The sequence below is a fragment of the Monodon monoceros genome, unplaced genomic scaffold (genome assembly GCF_005190385.1).
Source record: "Monodon monoceros isolate NGI ecotype Baffin Bay Population unplaced genomic scaffold, NGI_Narwhal_1 Super_Scaffold_21, whole genome shotgun sequence".
Taxonomy (NCBI): domain Eukaryota; kingdom Metazoa; phylum Chordata; class Mammalia; order Artiodactyla; family Monodontidae; genus Monodon; species Monodon monoceros.
This window is the reverse complement of record NW_021703778.1, coordinates 140,487,732-140,512,420: the sequence shown is the minus strand read 5'-3', so window position 1 is coordinate 140,512,420 and position 24,689 is coordinate 140,487,732. Positions and strand designations below refer to the sequence as shown.

Genomic DNA, 24,689 nt, shown 5'->3' with positions numbered 1-24,689 from the left:
TTTGGATACCCAGTCGATTAGGAACCAGACTGAGAGTACCTAAGTCATTGGCAACAACAACTGAACAGCTGACAGACAATAATAATTTTCTGAATCTAACACTAGGCTGGATTTCAACCAGCAAGCAGCTTGATAGTCAAAGGCTCTGGAAACTATTTCTGCTCTCTCATTCCATTAAAGGCACCTCAGAAGGAGGGTGGTCAATGTGTGGACCTGAACTAACCTTATCCACAGTTATCACGCTGAATACCTGTATCAAATGGATATTTACACACGAATATGCTGTCATTTTCTGTAAGTTTCTCCAAATGTTTTTCATTTTAGAAAAAGTATCTAAAAATATATAAATCAAAAACCAAATGTAGTATTCTATATGCCTCACATTAATTGTAGAATTTCTTATGACAATCTTCACCGCAAAGATCTTTTTTGGTTACAGCCACCGAAAGAAAAGATCTTATGTTTTCCTCCCAGACATTAATTACATAAAATTTGAAAGCAGTGCCATCTAGTGGACATCTTTTTTATTAAAAGTACTCTTTTCAAAAGATGCATTTAAGATTCATTCATTCAATATTTGAGGACCTAATATGCGAGGCACCATTCTAGGAGCTAAGGATACAGCTATGAACAACAACAAGAAAACAAAACAAAAAAATCCTTCCCTCATGGAACTTACATGCTACTGAGAAAGACAAACAAATAAATATATATTAACATGTCGGATAATATGTGCTTTAAAGAAAAGTGAATCAGGTTAAGGGAACAGATTGTGACAGACAGAAGTAAGAGCTATTTCATGGAGGGTAGTCTGGGAAAGCCTCTGTAATACGGTGACATTTGAGCAAAGGTTTAAGGGAGATGAGAAAGTGAACCATGTGGCTATCCAGTGAAACAGCACACAGGAAAAGAGAATTACAGCAAGTGCAAAAGTCCAGATGTGGGAAGATGCCTGGGGTGTTGCAGGAGTAACAGGGAGGCTTGTAGTAGCTGGAACACAGGAACCAAGAGGTGGAATAAAAGGAAATAAGGTGAGAGAGCTAGCCAGGGGCCAAGATCACATAAGATTTTTACATTTGTGGGTTTTTCTGGGGGGGTTTTTTAGATTTCATTTAGTAAAATGCGAAACCTAGGATCAGGACTGACGTGATCCAACTTCTTTTCTTTTCCTAAAGAATCACTCTAGCTACCAAATGTAGAAGAGGCTATGGAGGGGCAAAGGTGACAGCAAGATCAGCTAGTGCCTGTCGTCCAGATAGAGATGATGACTTGACCTAGAGAACAGATCAGGTGATTAGAAGTAACTGCACTCCAGATACAGTTCCATAGAGGATTGAAGGGATTTCTTGACTAATCGGATGAGCAGCTGGAGAAACGGAATTACCATTCACTAAAGTGGAGAAGACTGGATTCAGATCAAGGTTTCTGTTATAAGTTCCTCCTGTTACTTCACAGCTCTTTTATAAAAGAAAAGCTTTACATTAGTGACCACATGCCAACTTGAAACCAAACACATGCTTAATGTAAAAAAAAAAAAAAAAAAGTTTTCCAAAATTCTAGTTGAAATCTAGCATCATAAATGTGCTGAAACATAAGTTTATGGTTTCGCAAAGCTTCATGTAATACTGTCCTGTTGATTAATTCAATATGTACTTGCTTCATACTGTGGTATTACAACGTATAATAACGTGAATCTATTAGTTCCTTACAGATTCCAGAATATTCCCATGTTTTGTTTTAGTGATAATAAGTACTTATGACTAATTTTCATTTTCTATCATAAAAACTCTTCAGGATCTCCCTCACCACTAATTCACCTCGATTCACAAATGATAGGACAGCTGGAACTGAACTAGGAAAAACCTACTCAGACTCATGAAACCATCTCAAAAAACAGTAAAAGGGAATTTATCTCCCATGTTGTTTGCCCCCTGGGTTAAAGATCTGGATTTGTACCAACTAGCAAGTAGGTAAATGGTCCTAAGACCACACTGGTATTGCCTCCAGAATCAGCCAAAGTCATGCTGGGCACTACCACTTCATGCCTCTCCCTGATACACTGGTTCAGAACGAGTGATACTCTAGGTAGTTTGGTAGGAATTAAAGGGCACTGGCTGTAGGGTGCTTGGCACCCTCAGAAATGACATTAACACCAAGTACGAAACTTCCTTCAGATCTAAGCTTGGCCATTGCTTCCACATGGTACCAACACAACATATACCTCTCCTCTGTATACTTAGTTATAATAGTTATAATTTTACAATTTTGTGATTACTTGATTTTCTTCCTCCCCTGTTGGACTACATCTTTCTTCCTAGTTTTCAAAGCTCTTCTGATTTCATGACATCTCAGGAATGTCTACTTCTGCCTCTTACAATTCCAATTCTATGTCCACCTCCCCAAGTCTCCACCTTCCAGAGTCCTGGGTCCCATCTCCTGCTTCCCCAGATCCCTCCGTCTTCCTCACACACATTCCACTTGCAGTTCTAAGACTGCTTTATTTTCCTTTATCCATTTTATTTCTCCCAAAGTTTTATTTTAAAAATTTCTATTACTACTACCATCCATATTACCTTCCTTTTTCATTCTTAACCTCCAGTTCCATCTTTTTTTAATGATCCCCAATAGGGATAATATAGTATTCATTCAATTCATGTATACTGGAATTTTCATGGCTGCCAAAATTTCCATAGACAGGTCACTAACCTATTTATCTCTATTCTCAAGGTATGTACAGCATATAGCATCTAAGACTATATGAGACCCTAAGCAAAGTCCAATAGGTAAAACAAATAAAAACAGACTTTTCCTGAATCAATCAGAAGAAGGAGATCCAGAACTCTGCCTGTTTAGCATTCCCCTCTCCCCAAGGCAGTCCCTGAGTACCTGAGGGTTTAGCACCAGTGTATACTATTATCTAATTATTAAGCAGTACAGAAATACAATTGCAGCCTGTGATGAACAAGCATGATTAACGTACTTCTCAAAGATATGTAAAAATGAGCTAGCTAGTGTATTGCTTTAAAAAAATATATAACTAAGCATTCCAAAGTGCTTTTAAGTATATCACCTCAAGGTTTTCTTTTCTCTTTTTTTTTTCTTTCTTTCTTTCTTTAATTTTAGGCTGTGTTGGGTCTTCGTTGCTGCGTGCAGGCTTTCTCTAGTTGTGGCAAGCAGGGGCTACTCTTCGTTGTGGTGCACGGGCTTCTCATTGCGGTGGCTTCTCTTGTTGTGGAGCACGGGCTCTAGGCGTGCGGGCTTCAGTAGTTGTGGCATGTGGGCTCAGTAGTTGTGGCTGGCGGGCTCTAGAGTTCAGTCTCAGTAGTTGTGGCGCATGGGCTTAGTTGCTCCGCAGCATGTGGAATCCTCCCGGACTAGGACCCGTGTCTCCTGCATTGGCAGGTGGACTCTTAACCACTGCACCAGCAAGGAAATCCTTTCTTTTTTTTTAATACATTTTAAACTTCACTTATTTTTATTTATTCTTCCTCTGTTTTCTTCCTCCTTCTTGATAAAAAGATATCTAGCAACTTATTGACAGAAATTATTTTCCACTTTTTTCACTTACCCTAAATTCTCTATAGGTTAATCCCTTAATCTTCCTTCATGTTAATCCTTCAATTCACTTTCACATTTGTGTTTTTCTTTTTTAACTGATTTTTTAAAATTCATTTATTTTATTTATTTATTTTTGGCTGCGTTGGGTCTTCGTTGCAGTGCGCTAGCTTCTCACTGAGGTGGCTTCTCTTGTTGTGGAGCATGGGCTCTCGGAATGTGGGCTTCGGTGGTTGCAGCACGTAGGTTCAGTAGTTGCGGCACGCGGGCTTAGTTGCTCCACAGCCCATGGGATCTCCCCAGACCAAGGCTCAAACCCATGTCCCCTGCATTGGCAGGCGGATTCTTAACCACTGTGCCACCAGGGAAGCCCTCATTTGTGCTTTTCGGAGAGCTTGTTTGAAGGACAAAATGGAGACAATTATCCATACAGAGACATACAGAAAGCTAAAGCATATTCCTTTCTGGGTCTTATATTTTCCTGCTTTATCTCTTATCTGAGTCCAAAAACTATCCCAGTTGTGGGAGACAGTATTAATTACCTACCAATATCCATTCCCACTTCTTCCTTGCTATGGGAACCCCAATTTTACTCAAGCAGTTATGTTAACCAGCCCCATCACACTTGTTACAAGTATGTTTTGCCCTCACTTTTCCATCCTCCCTTGCATGTAGGGGTGACCAAGTGAGAAGTCTGCAGAAGGATTCCAGAGCGTGAAAAGAAAATCAGCAGAAGGGAGGAGGCGGCTACTCTGAAAATCATATTTTCCTGATAAAAGATATAATTGGCTCTTTCTCTTCTCACTGACTCAAGCACAGAATGGATATTATGCCTAAAATGTACCAGCCCTAGGTCTGTATCATCACTGAGAGACAGAACCAGTGCCAGCAACGACCTACTCAGGTCTTCCTGTTATGGGGAAAAATATAAACCTCTTGTTGTTTAAGCCGCTGTTCTTTGTGTATCCAGTTGCTTGCAGGAGAAAGCTTCCCTAACTGATTGACCAACCTTCCCCAGTAACTCCAAATAGGAATCAAACAGTATTGTAACAGCACAAATGAAATGTGACCAAGCATCACAGAGCCAGCTCCATGCTCTGACCTGCCATGACAAACTCCAGAAGGCACTAAAAGAACACCAGGTCTGGCATCTATACAAAAGAGCATAGAGCATAGGGACCTTTGATTCCACCTGATCCTAGCACCAGATCATCACACTTTTCAAGCGTTGTGGAGAATAGACTAGAAAAATAAAAACAATATAAATCTCAATCCTTGTCTTCAAATGACCTTCATAAGAGTTCCTTGTGAATTATGCAACATAATTCCAACAAAAGGGACAAAAATTTTACCACTCCATTTTCCAGCCTGCCTCTAATGCAAGTACTAAGTAATATGTACATAGGCAGGAAAAGATAATGAAGGAAAATAATTAATACAGAGAATGCAAAAAGTAGCCAATTAGACTAAATGCAAAGACAAAGAAAAACAAAAATCTCCACAAATTAATGTGGAGAATGTAGACTAGTCACCTGCTACTGGATTTCACCTAATTCACTGATAGGTTTTTAACCTACTCTGAACTGTAATGCTGATAACAATGAAATAATGCAACAGTTTAAGAAGACATTGTAAACTCAGCTTTGAAAGTGGTGCAAAAAAAGCAAGAATGCAATTACAGTGAACTAAACTGCTGTTATCAGAATAACCTTAATCCTTCAATTCTTTAAGCAAATGCCCCAGGACCTTTGTAAGAGCTATTTATACATTAGCTATTTATTACCTAATTGGCTATTTAATACCTTCTTGGCTTATGAGTTGAAAGCTAGTCATTGGCATTTTAAAGAGTACCTTTCACCTGGACAACCTGAGCGAGCCAGTGTCTTTACCAGATTTAGCATGAAATATATTTGTCTTATCAGCTTTAATATCAAATGTTTCAACGTTCAGATTTCCAGTGGTGTCACATGTTTATGCTTCTGTTGTTTTTTTTTGTTTTTACCATTTATTTGTTAAAGATCCAAATAAGTTTATCACATTACAATTGATCACTATGTCTTTTTCCCAGCTTTACTGAGATATAATTGACATATAACATTGTGTAAGTTTAAGGTATACAATGTGATGTGAGCAATATATTTTTTTTGTTTTGGTTTTTGGGTTTTTTTTTTGCGATACGCGGGCCTCTCACTGTTGTGGCCTCTCCCGTTGCGGAGCACAGGCTCCGGACGCACAGGCTCAGTGGCCATGGCTCACGGGCCCAGCCGCTCTGCGGCATGTGGGATCTTCCCGGACCGGGGCACGAACCCGTGGTCCCCTGCATCGGCAGGCGGACTCTCAACCACTGTGCCACCAGGGAAGCCCAATACATTTTTTTAAGCTCTATTTTTTTTTTATTGAAGTATAATTGCTTTACAATGTTATGTTAGTTTCTGCTGTACAATGAAGTGAATCAGCTATACGTATACATATATCCCCTCTCTCGGACCTCCCTCCCACCCATCCCACCCATCTAGGTCATCACAGAGCACCAAGCTGAGTTCCCTGTGCTATACAGCAGGTTCCTACTAGCTATCTAGTTTACACATGGTAGTGTATATATGTCTATCCTAATCTCCCAATTCATCCCACCCTCCCCTCCCGCTGTGTCCACATGTGCGTTCTCTATGTCTGCATCTCTATTCCTGCCCTGCAAATAGGATCATCTGTACCATTTTTCTAAATTCCACATATATGTGTTAATATACGATATTTGTTTTTCTCTTTCTGACTTACTTCACTCTGTATGACAGACTCTAGGTCCATCCACATCTCTACAAATGACCCAATTTCATTCCTCTTTATGGCTGAGTAATACTGTTGGTGGGAATGTAAATTGATACAGCCACTATAGAGAACAGTATGGAGGTTCCCTAAAAAAACTAAAAATAGAACTACCATATGACCCAGCACTACTACTACTGGGCATATATCCTGAGAAAACTATAATTCAAAAAGATACATGCACCCCAATGTTCTTTGCAGCATTATTTACGATAGGCAGGACATGGAAGCACCCTAAATGTCCTCAATACATCTTTTAAGTCTCTTTTAATCCAAAGGTTTATCCTCCAACTCTTTTTTTTAATCCTACAAATTGTTGTTGTTTTCCACAGTCTGGATTTTCTGATTACATCCCTCAGGTGTAGTTTCATGTGTTGCTCTCTTCTCTGTATATGTTGTAAACTGGTCGTTGGATCTGAAAGCTTGATCACTTTCTGGTTTGATTATTCTTCCATCAGCAAGTACCACAATGACTGGTTGCCTTTTTGTGATACTAGCACACTTTTCTGTTTATGAACTGTTTTTATTCACAACACTCTGACACCAAATGTGTGGGTTTTCTATACTAAGCAATTTTCCAATTCCCTATGGACACCAACTGAGTGTCCTACAAGTCAATTCAATTCTAACACTAACTACTAGGAGTTAACTCAGACACCGCAGGTTAAAGGCTCAGATTCACAAAGCTGCCCCCACTTCAGTCTTCAATCACAAGTCCCAGGCCTCTGGTACTTCAGACCAACCAGCTATAAATCGGGAGTACCATCCCCCCCAGCACCTCAATGTGTTCACCAACCCAGAAGCTCTCCAAACCCTACCAGTTAGAGGGTTCTGTGGAGATTCCATTACATGGGCATGATTCATTAAATGGGAATGCTGACTGATCCATTTCTAGTCCCTCTTCCCTCCTCAGAGGTTGGGGAGGTAGGGCTGAAAGTTCAAACCTATAATCACATGACCAGTTCCTCTGGCAACCAGCCCCCTTCAGATGCAATCTAGGGGCCCACCAAGAGTCATCTCGTTAGCATAAACTCAGGTATGGTTGGAAAGGGGCTAATTACGAATACCAAATTATGCTCCTCTCAGCTCTATCACTCAGGATATTCCAAAGGTTTTAGAAGTTCGTTTGTCAGTAACCAGGATGACAACAAAATATGTATTTACTATATCACAATATTCAGTTCCTAGATCACTAGATTATTAGGGTTTATAATTTGGTTATACTGTATCATTCCTTCGTCGTTTATTATTGGAATACTTCTATAAAAAAGACATATTTGTTACTTGGTAATACAGTTCATATTGAAAAGAGAATAAACGCTTGATTTCCTTTTTTTTTTTTTAACTCATTTTCAAAATAATAAGTTGCTTCTCCAGAATTCTTCAATGGTGATCAAGTTGTTGCTTTTCATTTTATTTATTTATTTATTTTTGGCTGTGTTGGGTCTTCGATGCTGCGCATGGGCTTTCTCTAGTTGCGGAGAGCGGGAGCTACTCTTCATTGTGGTGCACAGGCTTCTCATTGCGGTGGCTTCTCTTGTTGTGGAGCACAGGCTCTAGGCATGCAGGCGTCTGTAGTTGTGGCATGTAGGCTCAGTAGTTGTGGTTCACGGGCTTAGTTGCTCCACGGTATGTGGGATCTTCCCGGATCAGGGCTCGAACCCATGACCCCTGCATTGACAGGTGGATTCTCAACCACTGTGCCACCAGGGAAGTCCTGCTTTTCATTTCTTAATATTACAGACTCATGAATTTAAACATATTCCATGTGTTTCAATCAACTTCTATTATTGTTCTACTGGTGCTCGATTTGTTTCATCTTTGGCCAGTGGGAGCTCTTCAGGTTGACTCCAGAGTCCTTCTGACACTCCCTTAGCTAGTCTTTGATAGCTTTCTTGCTATCAGATAAGATGTTTCAGACTCAACTTAAAAACCTCCTAATACTCTAGTTTCTCTTCAGATTGAATAAATCTTTTGCCTTTTACTAAAACAAACAAACAAAACTTTCTGCTCCATAGCTAGAATCAGCCATTCCCCCATGGAACCCTCATTCCTTTTAGTAGGAAATGGTGTCTGGATTCCATGATCTGAGAGCAATACCTGTCAATTCCTTCATTTATCAAACATTTTCTGAGCAGTTAGTATGTGTCAGTCGTAGGATTTGGCTTTCAAGATACAAAGATATAACACAAACTCAAAGAGCTGACAAACCAGTGGCATATACTTAGAAAGAATAGATAATCAAGAGATGTAGAACAATGCAAATAAGCTCTAGGCAAAATAATCCATTTGAAATTTATCTGGTCAGGTAATACACTTTGATCTTTGTAGTACTCTTAGAGAGAAATAAGTAAGATTCACTGTGACATAACTAGAGAAAGACCCAAAGAACTATACCTATACTATACCTTGGCTAAGAAAGCAGAATTGAGTCATTCTCTAGATATATAAAGCACTGCTACTTATCAACGTCAATCAGAGCAGGGGAAGAGGAGATCAGACTTATCTTCAGGTATACAGAGTTACGCTAATGACTGAATGCCTTTCTCATAGAATGTTAAAATAAAGGTCCTTGCCAAACTAAGGAAATCTTTTCTTTCTAAGCATGCATATACTTATCATTGGTGTGTTTCTTGCATTTAATACCACACTATTTCAAAGATTAAAGTAAAATATTTCTCAAGCAAAAAATGTTTTGAAAATTGCAATTTTTCCATTCACTAATATTTTACTTCCAACTGGTAATTACTTACAAAGCAGCTTACCTTTTGTCTCTCTTATTAACTTTCCCTCTTCTCCATTTTCTACTTACATACCTCTCTCTGTTTCTTAAACTTGTTTCTTCCTGACTTTCTGCGAAACACAGCTTATTCAGGAACCCCACTCAAACCAGTAAGAGAGGGATAGAAAAGGCAAAACGAAATTGCTGCCTGTGTTAATTTTAAAAGGAAAATTCCTTTAAAACAGTATCTAACACTCTGTATTCTCAAAACTAAAAATGTTAACTTGTTTGTAAATGTTACATGCTGTACATAAGTTACAAAGATAAAGCATTCTAATGAAAAGTAATAAAATCTCCCACCTTTCAGCACTAAATGCTGACTCCGTGTCAATGTACACAACGGCTCCTTCTAATCCTCCCATGTTGGTAGGTAATGTAGCCAAAATGCTCATCATTATACAAAACTGAGTTTTTCCACAACCTGGTGGACCTGTAATCTAAAATTAAAAAAATTGTTATTTGTATAAACATTACAATCTAATCAAAGCAAAATCCTTTTAAGAACTTGCTACATATACAGTCCAACTAACCTGGGTTCCCAGAGAGAACATTCTAATACGCCCCTTGTATGTAATAAATTAACTTCTCCCCTATGCATCTGAATTGGTACTAGTTATGCACCATCCCTGGGAGAAGTGAGAAAATAGTCACGCAGACCATCCTGCGTTCTGTAGTTCAGATGAAAAACTGGTTGAGAAAGCCTTGAGGATTCATTTATAAATTCACAACTTGGAGTTCTATACCTTTTCCTCATTAAGACATTTATAGAAAGATCTTAAAAATATTTAAGAGGCTTTAATAATTGGTTTAGCATTTGTTATAAATTGGCCTTTCAAAACAATTTTGTACTAGTACTAGTACATTTGTACTAGTCCCACTAAAAGGTACTTTGATCTTTATTCTTAAAAGTATTTAGCAGTAAAAGGTATTGATACATACAATTTAATTTCAAATGAATCAGAAAAAAAGTGTATGTGTCTGTGTGTGTGTGTGTGTGTGTGTCTGTGCAGAAGAGAGATAAAACAAATAAAACACAATTCAATAATTACTGAATCTAGGTGATTCATACTTTGAAGTGTATATTTTAAAATTTTAGTTGGTGGAAAGCTATTTTGAGATTATAAAATTCAAAAACAAGAGGATATAGATGGAAAAGAATAGGACGTTAATCACAGGCATATTTGAGTCCAACAGGAAGCAGTTAACAAAAATTAATTTGAAAATATTAAAAATATCCCCTTTAACACGCTATTTGTCATACTGGCTGTGGCATCCAAATTTTAAGAACCAAAACACTATCCCTTTTGTGAGGATAACACTAATGAACAATTTTTCACAATAGGAAGAAGGGAAAAGAAGAAAGGAAAGGAGAGAAGAAAATCTCAGGTAGAGATGAACAGAAGTCCAAGCTAAGACTGAGACACACGAGATCTGAAGAAACTGTCTCAGATATACTATGAAGCAGGAAGAAATAAGAAGGGATGACCCAGGAGTCTAAATCATGGAGGCCAATGGTTCTCAAACATGAGTGAACATTAGAATCACCTGGCAAGCTAATCGACCAGCATTTCTGGTTAACAATAGGTCTGAAATAGGGCCTGAAAATTTACGTTTCTAGTAAGTTGACACTGATGCTGCTCTACATTTGAGAACTACTGTTTTTGGAATTTAGAGTAAGGGTAAACTTCATTTATCAAAGTTTAACATTAAAAAAAACAAAGGCTCACAAGCTAGAAAGCATGTGCTGATTTATAATCTCTAAAACAATGATATAGACTTTTAGGATAAATAATTGCTGCTAGCAGTAACAGTGTGCCAGATCATGAGCGATCAGTGAGAACTCCAAAGTTCTTTGATTACATACTCCAACAAACAAACCAAAAAAAATAAAAATTTTAGTATGAACCTCCAATATATGCATATGTATTATATATATACTATTTTACTAATACATTCTATGCAGTATAAAACCACATGAAATAGGGATTAAAAAATAAAGATTACAAGCATTTAAAAATAGTTTCGTATCTTGTTTTAATTCTAAAATACAATACAAATCAATAGTTTCATAACATATATTAGTTGTATAGACCTTTTCACGCTCATAAAAACTTATTAGCACTTTTAGTGGAGCAAAGATAATAATGAAAATAAATGAAACTATGTATGCTGTTTTTTAAATATTGATTTAAATATTTTGTAATTCAGTAACTGAAATGTCAGTTCCTAAGTTTTGCTTATTTCAGTACTTAATTGCAATGGCTCTACAGTTGAGAAGGTGATAATTGCAAAACTGCAAGGATTGAAATTAAAGAAATACATGATTTGTTGTACTTAGGAAATCATTATTTTTTAATACCTTTTTCAATTATCAAGTTTTTGTTAAACTCTGGCTATATAAATTTTTTTTTTTTTTTTGAACAGAGAACAGGAGTATTTATTTATTTATTTAGGGCTGTGTTGGGTCTTCGTTTCTGTGCGAGGGCTTTCTCTAGTTGTGGCAAGCGGGGGCCACCCTTCATCACGGTGCACAGGCCTCTCACTATCGCGGCCTCTCTTGTTGCGGAGCACAGGCTCCAGACGTGCAGGCTCAGTAGTTGTGGCTCACGGGCCTAGTTGCTCCACAGCATGTGGGATCTTCCCAGACCAGGGCTCGAACCCGTGTCCCCTGCATTAGCAGGCAGATTCTCAACCACTGTGCCACCAGGGAAGCCCCTCAACTAATTATTTTCGTAAACTAATCAAAATATATTGACTTTTAACATTTTTAATAATTGGTTTCACAATCAAAGGAAACTATCTGGAAGATTTCTTAACAGTATAGAAAATACTGTTAAAGTTTTTTAAAGTGTGCAGATAGTAAAGTTTTCACAAGATACACATCTTTGATGACAAAAATCATATGATAAAAGAAACATTTCCAAGCAATGATTTGAAAAACACTCTGTATTTTGATCTCTGTCTTTTAAGAAGCAGTTACTTTCGCACTCATTGTAAAAATATCCTTTACTTTGAAGGGATGGAGTAAGAGTGTTCCATTGGTTGCTTGCTTGCTTGGTTTTCAATCTGCTAGGTGGCATATTACACAGCCACTTGTTATACAAAAAGTGTCAGCAAATTTGACATATCTTGTCCTTTCATTTTAAAAAAGTTTCACCCATCTTTAAATTCAACAGTCTTTTACAATCTTTGCTGTGAGATAACCAAAGAAGCTCTTGTGATTCAAATGACTTTCATGGTCACTCTTCGTCTCATTACAGACTATACTACAAAGAGTCAATACTTTACCAGTCAGGTTCTTATAAAAATTGTACCATCCTGAAGCACTCTTCACACATCTGACATCAGCTTCTGTGTTGCTATAGACTGCCTAAGGATGATGTAACCGAAAAATTCAGAGTTTTACAGAGAACATTCGTATACCCACCACCTAGACTCTGCAACTGCCATTTTATTGTTACTGTACTATAGTACAGTATACTACTACACTATACTATCCATCAATCCATCCTTCTATCCATTCATCAATCCATCTTAGATGTTTTTAAATGCATTTCAAAGTAAGTCAAAGACATAAATATACTTTCCCCTAACAGTTCAGTGTGTATATAATTAACCTGAGTTTAATGTGTATTATTTTTTTTCCTTTTAAGGTAAATTTTACACACAATGAAATGCCCAAATCTTGAGTGTATCACTTGATGAGTTCCAGCAAATGTATATACATATGCAATCTAAACCCCTGTCAAAATCAGAATATTAACATTACTACCAGGAAATTCCCTCATAAACATTGCTTTATATTCAAGAAGTCATTTATTTTTGAGACTATATCTTCCTTGACACATCTTTACTTTTGTGGCCCAAAAATAATTTAGTTCATGTATTTCATTACTGAAACAGAATCTAGCTTATTAATACGATAATCTGGGCCCTGTTAGAAACTTCTGTACTTTTATTATATAGCATCTTTCCACAATGAGTAACTTGTTTTAATTCTTGATGCTTATCATCAGCAATGATTTCCATCTGAAGGTATTTATTCACAAAAGAATCCACTTAAGTTGTTGCCATGTTGTTTCCTATGCCTTATTTCATCCACTTTACTGTAACAGGACAGGAAGAACAAGAGTGTCCCTGACAGTATTAACAATGTATTGCATTTGGCCTTTTGCTCTTAAGAAAACCCAAAAGAGGCTTTTAAATACCTATCATTAATTTTAGTGAAATTTTTCTAGATATTGAATATGTATCACATGACTTTAAAAGTCACTGAAAAACCTGTGGAGGTTCGTCTTCCTGTGATGTGTTTCTTAACTATGATGGCTTCCTACTATCATTTGCCAGTATTTCAAGGAACAAAATAACAGAGGAAGTTTCACTGTTAACAATAATGGATACAATTCCATATATCAAACTGTTTTCTTTATAATTTCAAATTTTTTGGATGTCTTCACAGATGAGATTAGACTGTCATTGATTTTTACTTCATTAATTGTAGGAGAGTCATCAGCTCTGACTTTTATGTACACGTGGTTCACTTCTGCTCACATTATTAGTATTGCCTTCAATACATAGTTTCTTTGCAGGAATCTTTTTATGCCATTTGTCTGCTTTGTGAGGTATGATTTAGTTAAATCAATAAATCCACCTAACTAGGTACATGCAGAACTATAATTCATCCCAATATGTTGAAAATAAAGATACAATCAAGGTACCCCTGTGAACCTTCTGTATCCTTTCCTCATGGACTATACCTGACACATGACAGTCGAACATACAGACCAAGTAAGGATGCCAGTGTCAATCCACTTATTCAATATCAATAAAGGTTTATTTCATGTTTTAAACTGAAATACCAATAAAAATTCTAATATCTTTTTCCCACAACCCAATGGACCATCTTACATACTGTCCTTTGGAGACTGGTAGTTTTGAAGAGCCCAAAACACTTTTCATGGACCTTTTATCATCATCAAGGACAATATGGATCAAATTAATCACCAGACATCAGAGCAAAGGAAACTTCTATCAATAATAGTTGAAAGGGGATCTTGAAAATGAGAAATGATGACTCTTCAGAGTGCTAACTAACGGAGGAACAAAGGACTTCCTTTCTATACATAGTACCTACATGCCCGGTTTTAGATATATTCTAAGATTTAATGAGCTTAAACCCATGAAATGCTTTGTGATTTTTAGTGGAAAGGTGAAACAAGCCCTCAATTTAAAAACATTTTTTAAGATGTTAATATATGAATATATTCAGTAAAGTATCAAATACCATGATACTGTAAGGTGTTATCTTATTATTCCATCTTCAAAGAAAACATGTAAAAAAAAATCTGAAGTTAAACAAGTGCAACTGGTATTTTACCTGCATCATTATTTTTTTTTTAACATCTTTATTGGGGTATAATTGCTTTACAATGGTGTGTTAGTTTCTGCTTTATAACAAAGTGAATCAGTTATACATATACATATGTTCCCATATTTCCTCCCCCCTGCGTCTCCCTCCCTCCCACCCTCCCTATCCCACCCCTCCAGGCGGTCACAAAGCACCGAGCTGATCTCCCTGTGCTATGTGGCTGCTTCCCACTAGCTATCTGCCTTACATTTGGTAGTGTATATATGTCCATGCCTCTCTCTCGCTTTGCATCATTATTTTTATGTACTGATTTAGTACAGTCTTGAGAAAAGTAGAATATCACATGAATAACATAAGATTTCTGGGTTCATTTGGCTTTTGTATGCTTGCTTTACTTTGCATTCGAATTTGGATATTAACATTTTCTTTAAACTATAGTAACTAATTTCTAATTCTTTAGCAATCTCAGATCCTTTTCATATATTTTTCCTCTCTTTCTAACCTCAAAAAAATATGTTATATGCAATTTTTATGGGCTGGCTGGAGTTAAATTTCATTATTTTTTCAGGTTTATTTAGTGGGTTAAAACATTTCAACATTAATAATTTTTAGCTTCAGATAGTTTAGCTCTGACTTCTAGCAGCCAAACCACAAAATTTCAAATTGTGTTCAGTTCCCAGGTTCAGCTCCAATGGTGGTTAGAAAGAGAGAACGTGCCAAACCAGAAGAGTCTACGTGATTTGCTTCTTGGAAACTCAGAGTGAATACAGCATTTACACACGGAAGACACCAGTAAAATACAATTAGCTTCATATAGTTAGAGCCTGAGTTTCAACAATCCTGCTTGAGAAATGGAAAAGAACAGAAAGAAAACAACCGGTAGTGAAGAGCACTAGAATATCAACAAGGAAGCAAATATTAGCAATTGCTTTAAAGGGGGAAGAGAATTATTACCAAGAAAAGAAAGTCTAATTATATTAAAGTGAAAATGAAGCCTAGTCATTTTAGTCTTAAAAAAGATTCACTGGTAGAGATGAATGTGAAACCTGGACCTATTGGGGCCTAAAATCTTACCTAGTAACTCTTCCACACATTCAAAATAGGGGCATGAGGATGGTGCAATCCACCAAGCCAACACTTTGCAGAGAAAATTTAAGGACTGCCTTGTTCTGATCTGAGAAAAGAGCATGTGGAAACGTCACAGCATCTTTTTTTTTTTTTTTTTTTTGCGGTACGCGGGCCTCTCACTGTTGTGGCCTCTCCCATTGCAGAGCACAGGCTCCAGACGCGCAGGCTCAGCGGCCATGGCTCACGGGCCCAGCCGCTCCGCGGCATGTGGGATCCTCCCGGACCGGGGCACGAACCCATGTCCCCTGCATCGGCAGGCAGACTCTCAACCACTGCGCCACCAGGGAAGCCCATAGCATCTTTTTAATGACCCCCTTCCCCCAGCATCTAACTACCCGTCTCCATGTGCTCTACTATTATGTATAAATACGATTAGGTCTTCAGACCTACAGAATTCTTTTTAAGAGTCACTCTCTGAATCCTAAAACAAACAAACAAAGAAACAAAAAGCAAACAATATCAGAAAGGTTGGGTAGCTCTTTGCCTTGTGAAAGAAATCTTGATTTTAAATTACTTTATATCAACAGTGGAAGATTTCATATCTTAAATTCTCTCCACCACTCCCTCTTACTCAATACTGACAACTGCTGTTTTTAAAGTAAATGGGAAGGGAAGGAGAAAAAGAAGGGAGGGGAACAGAACACAAAAAAAGCAAGAAGACATGGAAATGACAAGTAGCACAAGCTACACAGTAAAAAAAAAAAAAAAATCAAACTGTCAAGAGATATAATAATTTATTTAACAATCATATAATATGTGCCATATAAAAGACTTTATGAAACTTTTATGGAGAAAGATGTTCATTTCTTAATCAGGAAATGAATGAAGAATTAGGAACAATGATTCAATCAACCACGTATGCTAAACTCCTGTACTAGGACAAAGGCCTGGTTGTCCTGCCTTTCAAAACACTGGGCAGCATAAACAAATCCCATCAGCAGATCAAGGAATGCTGATTAGAAATCTCTCCCTAGTTTTCCTACTGCTGTTGCTGCACGTGGAGCAGACCAGAATCTGACTGCAGCTTGAAGGAGATGAGACCCACCCTGGCCAACCCGCAGACCCATGAGCAAGAAAAATTACTGTTTGCTGATGTTGTAAGCAGACTTGAGCAGCCAAAATTGACTGATAAAGCATTTATGTTTCACTGTTGATACATTTCTATATATGCCAAGGCCTTTGTGGACACTTGAATTTACAAGCCCTGACTTATTGTCTCCTGTGATCTTTAGACCACAGCCCACCCTGCCAACTAAAAAGAAGCAGAACTGAAATATTTACCTGTTCTGAGGAAAAGTCAGGAAGCCGAAACAGGACTCTGGCGTCCTGCCTCTACCTTTTTGGGACAGTAGGATGGTCACTTCCAAAGCAAACTGCCCTATTCAAGGAGGACACCTGGTCTCCTTAAATCATGAACAAAGCATAGAAATGACTCAGGAAACACAAATAATGCAGACACGTGCTACATTGTTTCTCATTATTTACAGCAAGGATCTGGGTATAATCATTACTCTTAAATGTTGTAAAGATTTGTCAGTGCTTCACAGGTTTACCCTTCCAGAGGTACTCTCCAAACAAGACATGCAGATGCTACATCTCTTTTTGCTGACATGAGTTTGGACCAGTACTCTAGTCCTGTAATCTCTGGATTACAGTATGAAAATACCTTTTTTAATGATCCCTTTAAATACAACCTTTAATTTTACCTAATCACATCAGCATCTTTGTCATGCAGTCTCAGCAGGGATTACAGTGACCCCAAAGGCAAAACTTGGTTTTAATTGGGGAGGAGGGATTTTACTCTTTTCCCATATAAAGCACAGAACTACATACAGTACATAAACAGATGTACAGTATATCTACGGTATTAAAATCTCGTGGGGGGCGGGGGTTTATTGGGGAAAAAGTGTCTAAAAAGCTCCTTAGGGGGTGATAATGAAAAAAAAATTGAGAAACACTGATCTGATCTGTATTACCTCATGTGAGAAGGCTACCATTACATGGTCTGATCTCCACATAATGCAAACATTTAAAGTTTAAACTTCAAACATATCTTTACTACCAATACTGTTATAATAGATGCAGAATTATCTGCTTATATATTCCATAAGTGAGGAATTTGATGTTCTCTGGGAATGAGACAAAGCCCTGTAGCTCATTTCCATTAGTGATTCAGCAGAGTTGGTTTCTCTTTGATTTCTCCTCTGCTGCTTTGCCTTTGGCATGAGTAGCACTTCTCTAGTTCCACTTTTAATCTTGGTGCTGTAACTGAACATACACAGATTCAGTGCAGTTCACATAAATCAAAACTGATGATAAATAAATTAGGGTGTTTTGAAGTCAGAGTCAGGAAAGAGCAGCTATAAAAGTGACAGCAGAATGTTTCCAGATTTATTCTTACTCCCTCAAGTCATCTCCAGGCCTAGTCTAAGTTTACTCAGCTAGATGCCTTACCTCTTACCTTCAACAGATCTAACTTCTATCTGATATCCAGGACTCCAGGTTTGAACTTTTCACCAGAAACAAAGATCGTGCAATGCAATTTAGTTAGACACCTCCACTGAGACCTGTATGAATTACTGCTATGTAACAAATGACCACAAACCTAGCAGCTTTAAAACAACACCCGTTTATTATCTCACAGTTCTGTAGGTCAGTGAGCCACTTTGGAGGCATCTCCTCCAGCTCTAGTCAAATTTTCAGATAATGGCAGCCTCAGCCAATATCTTAACTGTAATCTCATGAGAGACCAGAACCAAATACAGCCAGCTAAGCTGCTTCTGAATTCCTGACTCACAGAAACTGTGTGAGATAATAAGCATTTATTGATGTTTCTACCCACAAAGTTTTGGAATGATTTGTTAAACAGCAGTATGTAACCACAATTATATAAATAAATATGTAGATATAGATATATAGAATCAGAGATATTCAACTTTAAAACTTGTAAGAAAAAAACTCCTAAAATAAAAGAATCACTGATGTTTATTAATAAAAAATCAATTAAGTAGAAAAATCATATTCCTTAAATGTACTATATTGATAATTTGAAAAAACAAATGGCATACAAATGAAAATAAATATTGTACCATGAAAGATCAATAACATTAAAAGTTCCTAATTTGGCTTATTCAAAGACCAAAGAGGAGTGTAGGAGAGACAGCAAGAACCAAAACATTATAGCAAACAAGTACTAAAGAACTGCTAAAAAATAAATAAATGAAAACAAATTCATTCATTCAATTAATACTTATTATGTACCTTCTACCTGTGCTAATACTGTGGATGTAATAATAAGAAGAATAAGACAATCCCTGCCCACTTGGAATTTATTCTCCAATGAGAAAGACATACATTAACTAATCACACAAACAGTAAACCTGTAACAGTGACAAGTGCTACATAGAAGAACCACAGTACATGGTTCAGTTCTCCAGGAATACACAATTCTAAATATGTTAATTTAAACATAATAAAATAGGCTCAAAATATACAAAATAATAAAACTACAAGTAAATTTGTTAACAATATAATGGAGTATTTTAATAACCCTCTCTGAATTAGTATCAGGTCAGGTTGAGAAAAACAAAATCAGCAAAGATAAAGAAGAGTTGAACAACCCAAATTACAAGCTTAATTTAATGGCCGTAGACAGAACACACAATCATTAGAGAATAATCATTCTTCTCATGCACGCATGGGACACTTACAAAAGTTGATCACATATTAATCCTTAAAACAAGTTTCAGGGACTTCCCTGGTGGCACAGTGGTTAAGACTCCATGCTCCCAATGCAGGGGGCCTAGGTTTGATCCCTGGTCAGGGAACTAGATCCCACATGCATGCCACAACTAAGAGTTCATATGCCGCAACTAAGGAACCGGCGAGCTGCAACTAAGGAGCCCTTGAGCCACAACTAAGGAGCCTGTCTGCCGCAACTAAGGAGCCCGCCTGCTGCAACTAAGACCTGGCGCTACCAATAGCGCCAATAAATATTTATTTATTTATTTACCAAAATAAATAAATAAATATTTAAAAACAACAACAACAAGAAGTCTCAGAAAATTTCTGAGACTCAATATCACACAAAATTCTCGGACCAAAATGCAATTAGGTTAACAATCTAATTGAAATGTGAAAGGTAGGGCTTCCCTGGTGGTGCAGTGATTGAGAGTCCGCCTGCCGATGCAGGGGACGTGGGTTCGTGCCCCGGTCCAGGAAGATCCCACATGCCGTGGAGCGGCTGGGCCCGTAAGCCATGGCAGCTGAGCCTGCGTGTCCGGAGCCTGTGCTCCACAACGGGAGAGGCCACAACAGTGAGAGGCCAGCGTACCGCAAAAAACAAACAAAAAAATGTGAAAGGTAAATTTTTAATTAAATAATTTAGATATTCAAACATTCCAAAAAAACATAAGTTAAAGAAGTAATCATAATGGAAATTTTTAAATACTGTTAGAACTAAATAAAAATGAAAATACTTTATCACAAAAAAGAATGCAGGAAGAAAAATTCGTAGCCTTACAAGCTCAGAGTAAAAAGAAGAAAAACTGAAAATTAATTAATTGTGTAATTTAAAAAGTTGGGGGGTGGTGATAAGAATTCCAGAAAAAACACAATTTAGAGGGAGATAGTAAGAAAATAACAAAAGTCATTGAGGTAGAAGACAAAGAAAACCAACAAAGAACCAAAACAAAAAGCACAGTTCTTTGAAAAGACTATAAAATACTCAAACCTTTGACCAGATCTTTTTAAAAGGAAGGGAAAGAGAAGACAAAGTTAATAATATTAGGAATGAAAAGGGTGGGTAGAACCACATATAAAACCAGATTTAAAGACAAGGAGAATACAGTGAAAATTTTTATGACAATAAATTTCCAAACTTAAAGAAAATGGGCAAATTCCTAAAAATATTCACCAAAACTACTTAGAAAGAAAAAAACACCTGAATAGCCCTTTAATCATTAAAAAATTTATTTAATTGTTTCAATTTTCCCACAAGGAAAGTACCAAGATCAGACAATTTTTCAGGCAAGTTCTACCAAATTTTCAAGAAACAATTCTCATCTTATGCAAACAATTACAGAATATAAAAAAAGAGAAGATATTCCACAATTCACTTTACCAATTAATTCAAAATAGATCACACAAAAATTAACTCAAAATAGATCACAGACTAAATGTAAAGCCTAAATATAAAACTCTAGAAGAAAACATAGCAAAAACTTGTGTCCTTGGCTAGACAAAAAATTCATAGAGGTGACACCAAAGTACAATCTTTAAAATAAAAAAAACTGATAGATTAGACTACAAAATTAAAAACTTCACAAGTTACCATTAAGAAAATGAGGAGAGATGCCACAGATAGGAAGAAAATAGCTTCAAATTATATATCTGATAAAGGACTTGTATCCAGAATATAAAAGAACTCACAACTCAATAACAAGAAAACAAACAATTAAAAAATAGGCAAAAGATTTAAACAGATATTTCATTTAAAAAAACATAGAAATGGCTAATAAGTACATGAATAGGTGTTCATATCATTAGTCATTAGGAAAACACAAATTAAAACCACAGTGAATACCACTAACACTCACTAGAACAGCTAAAATCAAAAGATAAACAATACTAAGTGTTGCTGAGGATGTGGAAAAACAAACCATCATGAATTGCTGGTGAGAATGTAAAATGTCACAACCACTTTGGAAAGCGGCCTGGCAGTTTCTTAGAAAGCTAAACATGCACCTAGCATATTATCTAGCCATTCCACTCCTAGGAATCTACCCAAGAGAAGTAAAAAACCTATGCCCACACAAAGACATGTTTGTGAATTTTCATAATAGCATTATTCCTGATAGGTAAAAACTGTAAACAATCCAAGTACCAATCAACTGACAGTTGGATAAACAAAATGTGTTACAGCCATACCATGGAATACTATTAATACTACTCAACAATTAACAAGAACAAACTGATAATACATGTTACAAAATGAATGAACTTCAAAAACATCATTCTAGGTGAAAAACACCAAACACAAAAGCGACATATTATTTGATTCCATTTATATGAAATGTTTAGAAAAGGCAAATATGTAGACAAAAGGTAGATCAGTGGATGCCTAGGGCTGAGGATTGGAGTGAGGATTAACTATAATCGGGCATGAGGGAATGTTTTAGGATGATGGGACATGTTGTAAACCTGGATTGTGATGATTTACTATGAATTCACTAATATAATCAAATTACACAGTTACAGAGGTTGAATTTTAGAGTATTTAAATTGTACCTTAATAAAATTATTTTTGAGCAGAAGCAAGAAGATCTACAATTCTGCAGCCTGTGGAATGAAAACCACATTCATAGAAAGACAGACAAAATGAAAAAGCAGAGGACTTTGTACCAGATGAAGGAACAAGATAAAATGCCAGAAAAACAACTAAATGAAGAGGAGATAGGTGACCTTCCATAAAAAGAATTCAGAATAATGATAGTGAAGATGATCCAAGATCCTGGAGAAAGAACAGAGGCAGGGCTTCCCTGCTGGCACAGTGGTTAAGAGTCCGCCTGCCAATGCAGGGGACTCAGGTTCGAGCCCTGGTCCAGGAAGATCCCACATGGCACGGAGCAACTAAGCCTATGCGCCACAACTACTGAGCCTGCGCTCTGGAACCCACGAGCCACAACTACTGAAGCCCGCGTGCCTAGAGCCTGTGCTCTGCAACAAGAGAAGCCACTGCAATGAGAAGCCTGCACACCTCAACGAAGAGTAGACCCCACTCACAGTAACTAGAGAAAGCCTGCACACAGCAACAAAGACCCAACAGAGACAAAAAAATAAACTAAATAAAATAAATTAAAAAAAAAAAGAATGGAGGCAAAGATTGAGAAGATGCAAGAAATGTTTACCAAAAACCTAGAAGAATTAAAGAACAAACAAACAAGAGATGAACAATACAATAACTGAAATGAAAAATATACTAGAAGGAATCAATAGCAGAATAACGGAGGGAGAAGAACAGATAAGCGACCTGGGAGACAGAATGGTGGAATTCATTGCCACAGAACAGAATAAAGAAAAAAGAATGGAAAGAAATGAAGACAGCCTAAGAGACCTCTGGGACAACATTAAACTCAACAACATTCGCATTATAGGGGTCCCAGAAGGAGAAGAGACAGAGAAAGGACCCGAGAAACTATTTGAAGAGATTATAGTCGAAAATTTCCCTAACATGGGAAAGGAAATAGTCACTCAAGTCCAGGAAGCACAGAGAGCCCCAGGCAGGATAAACCCAAGGAGAAACACACCTAGACACATAGTAATCAAATTGGCAAACAATAAAGACATAGAAAAAATATCAAAAGCAAAAAGGGAACAACAAATAACACACAAAGGAACTCCCATAAGATTAACAGCTGATTTCTCAGCAGAAACTCTACAAGCCAGAAGGGAGTAGCACTATATATTTAAAGAGATGAAAGGGAAGAAACTGCAATCAAGATTACTCTACCTGGCAAGGACCTCATTCAGATTCGATGGAGAAATCAAAAGCTTTACAGATAAGCAAAAGCTAAGAGAATTCAGCACCACCAAACCAGCTCTACAACAAATGCTAAAGGAACTTCTCTCAGTGGGAAACACAAGACAAAAAAAGGACCTACAAAAACAAAAACAAAACAATTAAGAAAATGGTCGTAGGAACATATATATCGATAATTACCTTAAACGTGAACGGATTAAATGCTCCAACCAAAAGACACAGGCTCGCTAAATGGATACAAAAAAACAAGACCTATATATAAGCTGTCTACAAGAGAGCCACTTCAGACCTAGGGACACATACAGACTGAAAGTGAGGGGATGGAAAAAGATATTCCATGCAAATGGAAATCAAAAGAAAGCAGGAATAGCAATACTCGTATCACATAAAATAGACTTTAAAATAAAGAATGTTACAAGAGACAAGGAAGGACATGACATAATGATCAAGGGATCAATCTGAGAAGAGGATATAACAATTATAAATATATATGCACCCAACATTGGAAGGAACTCAATACATAAGGCAACTGCTAACACCTATAAAAGAGGAAATTGACAGTAACACAACAATAGTGGGGGACTTTAACACCTCACTTACACCAATGGACAGATCATCCAGACAGAAAATTAATAAGGAAACACAATCTTTAAATGACACAATAGACCAGATAGATTTAATTGATTTTCTTTTTTTTTTATGGAGCATTTTCATTTATTAAACATTTGTTAAAGTATAACATACAACATATAGAAAGTGCAAAAATCATAAGAGTTAAATAAATTTTCACAAACTGAACCCAGTCAACTCACATCAAGAGAATGTCACTGATTTCTTCTATTAATGACCACTCTCTCCTCTAATAACCATAATCTTGATGAATATGAAGTATTTTTTTCAGATTTTATTTTATTTTATTTTTTTGATTCCCAAAGTAAAGATATTGATAAAGCAAATACAATCTGCAATAATAAATACATCTATAAATACATTAAATTATTGTATAATTTAGACTGTAAATATGGTCTATTTTTACTTCTTTCCCATAGAATACATTTGATCACACTTTTTTTTATACAGCAGGTTCTTATTAGTCATCAATTTTATACACATCAGTGTATACATGTCAATCCCAATCGCCCAATTCATCACACCACCACCACCACCCCACACTGCTTTCCCCCCCTGGGTGTCCATACGTTTGTTCCCTACATCTGTGTCTCAATTTCTGCCCTGCAAGCCAGTTCATCTGTACCATTTTTCTAGGTTCCACATATATGCGTTAACATACGATATTTGTTTTTCGCTTTCTGACTTACTTCACTCTGTATGACAGTCTCTAGATGCATCCATGTCTCTACAAATGATCCAGTTTTGTTCCTTTTATGGCTGAGTAATATTCCATTGTATATATGTACCACATCTTCTTTACCCATTCGGCTGTCAATGGGCATTTAGGTTGCTTCCATGACCTGGCTATTGTAAACAGTGCT

At 36.9% G+C, this 24,689-nt stretch overlaps 1 protein-coding gene across 4 annotated transcripts in view; it reads right to left on the bottom strand.

The window, feature by feature from the left end:
* RAD51B (RAD51 paralog B) overlaps window positions 1–24,689 on the bottom strand; it is a 641,700-nt gene that overhangs the window by 591,096 nt on the left and 25,915 nt on the right. For all 4 annotated transcript variants that reach the window (XM_029239093.1, XM_029239092.1, XM_029239091.1 and 1 more), the window contains exon 5: window positions 9,461–9,597. In XM_029239093.1, the coding sequence (XP_029094926.1) occupies window positions 9,461–9,597 (137 nt within the window). The remainder of the gene's footprint in view (window positions 1–9,460; window positions 9,598–24,689) is intronic.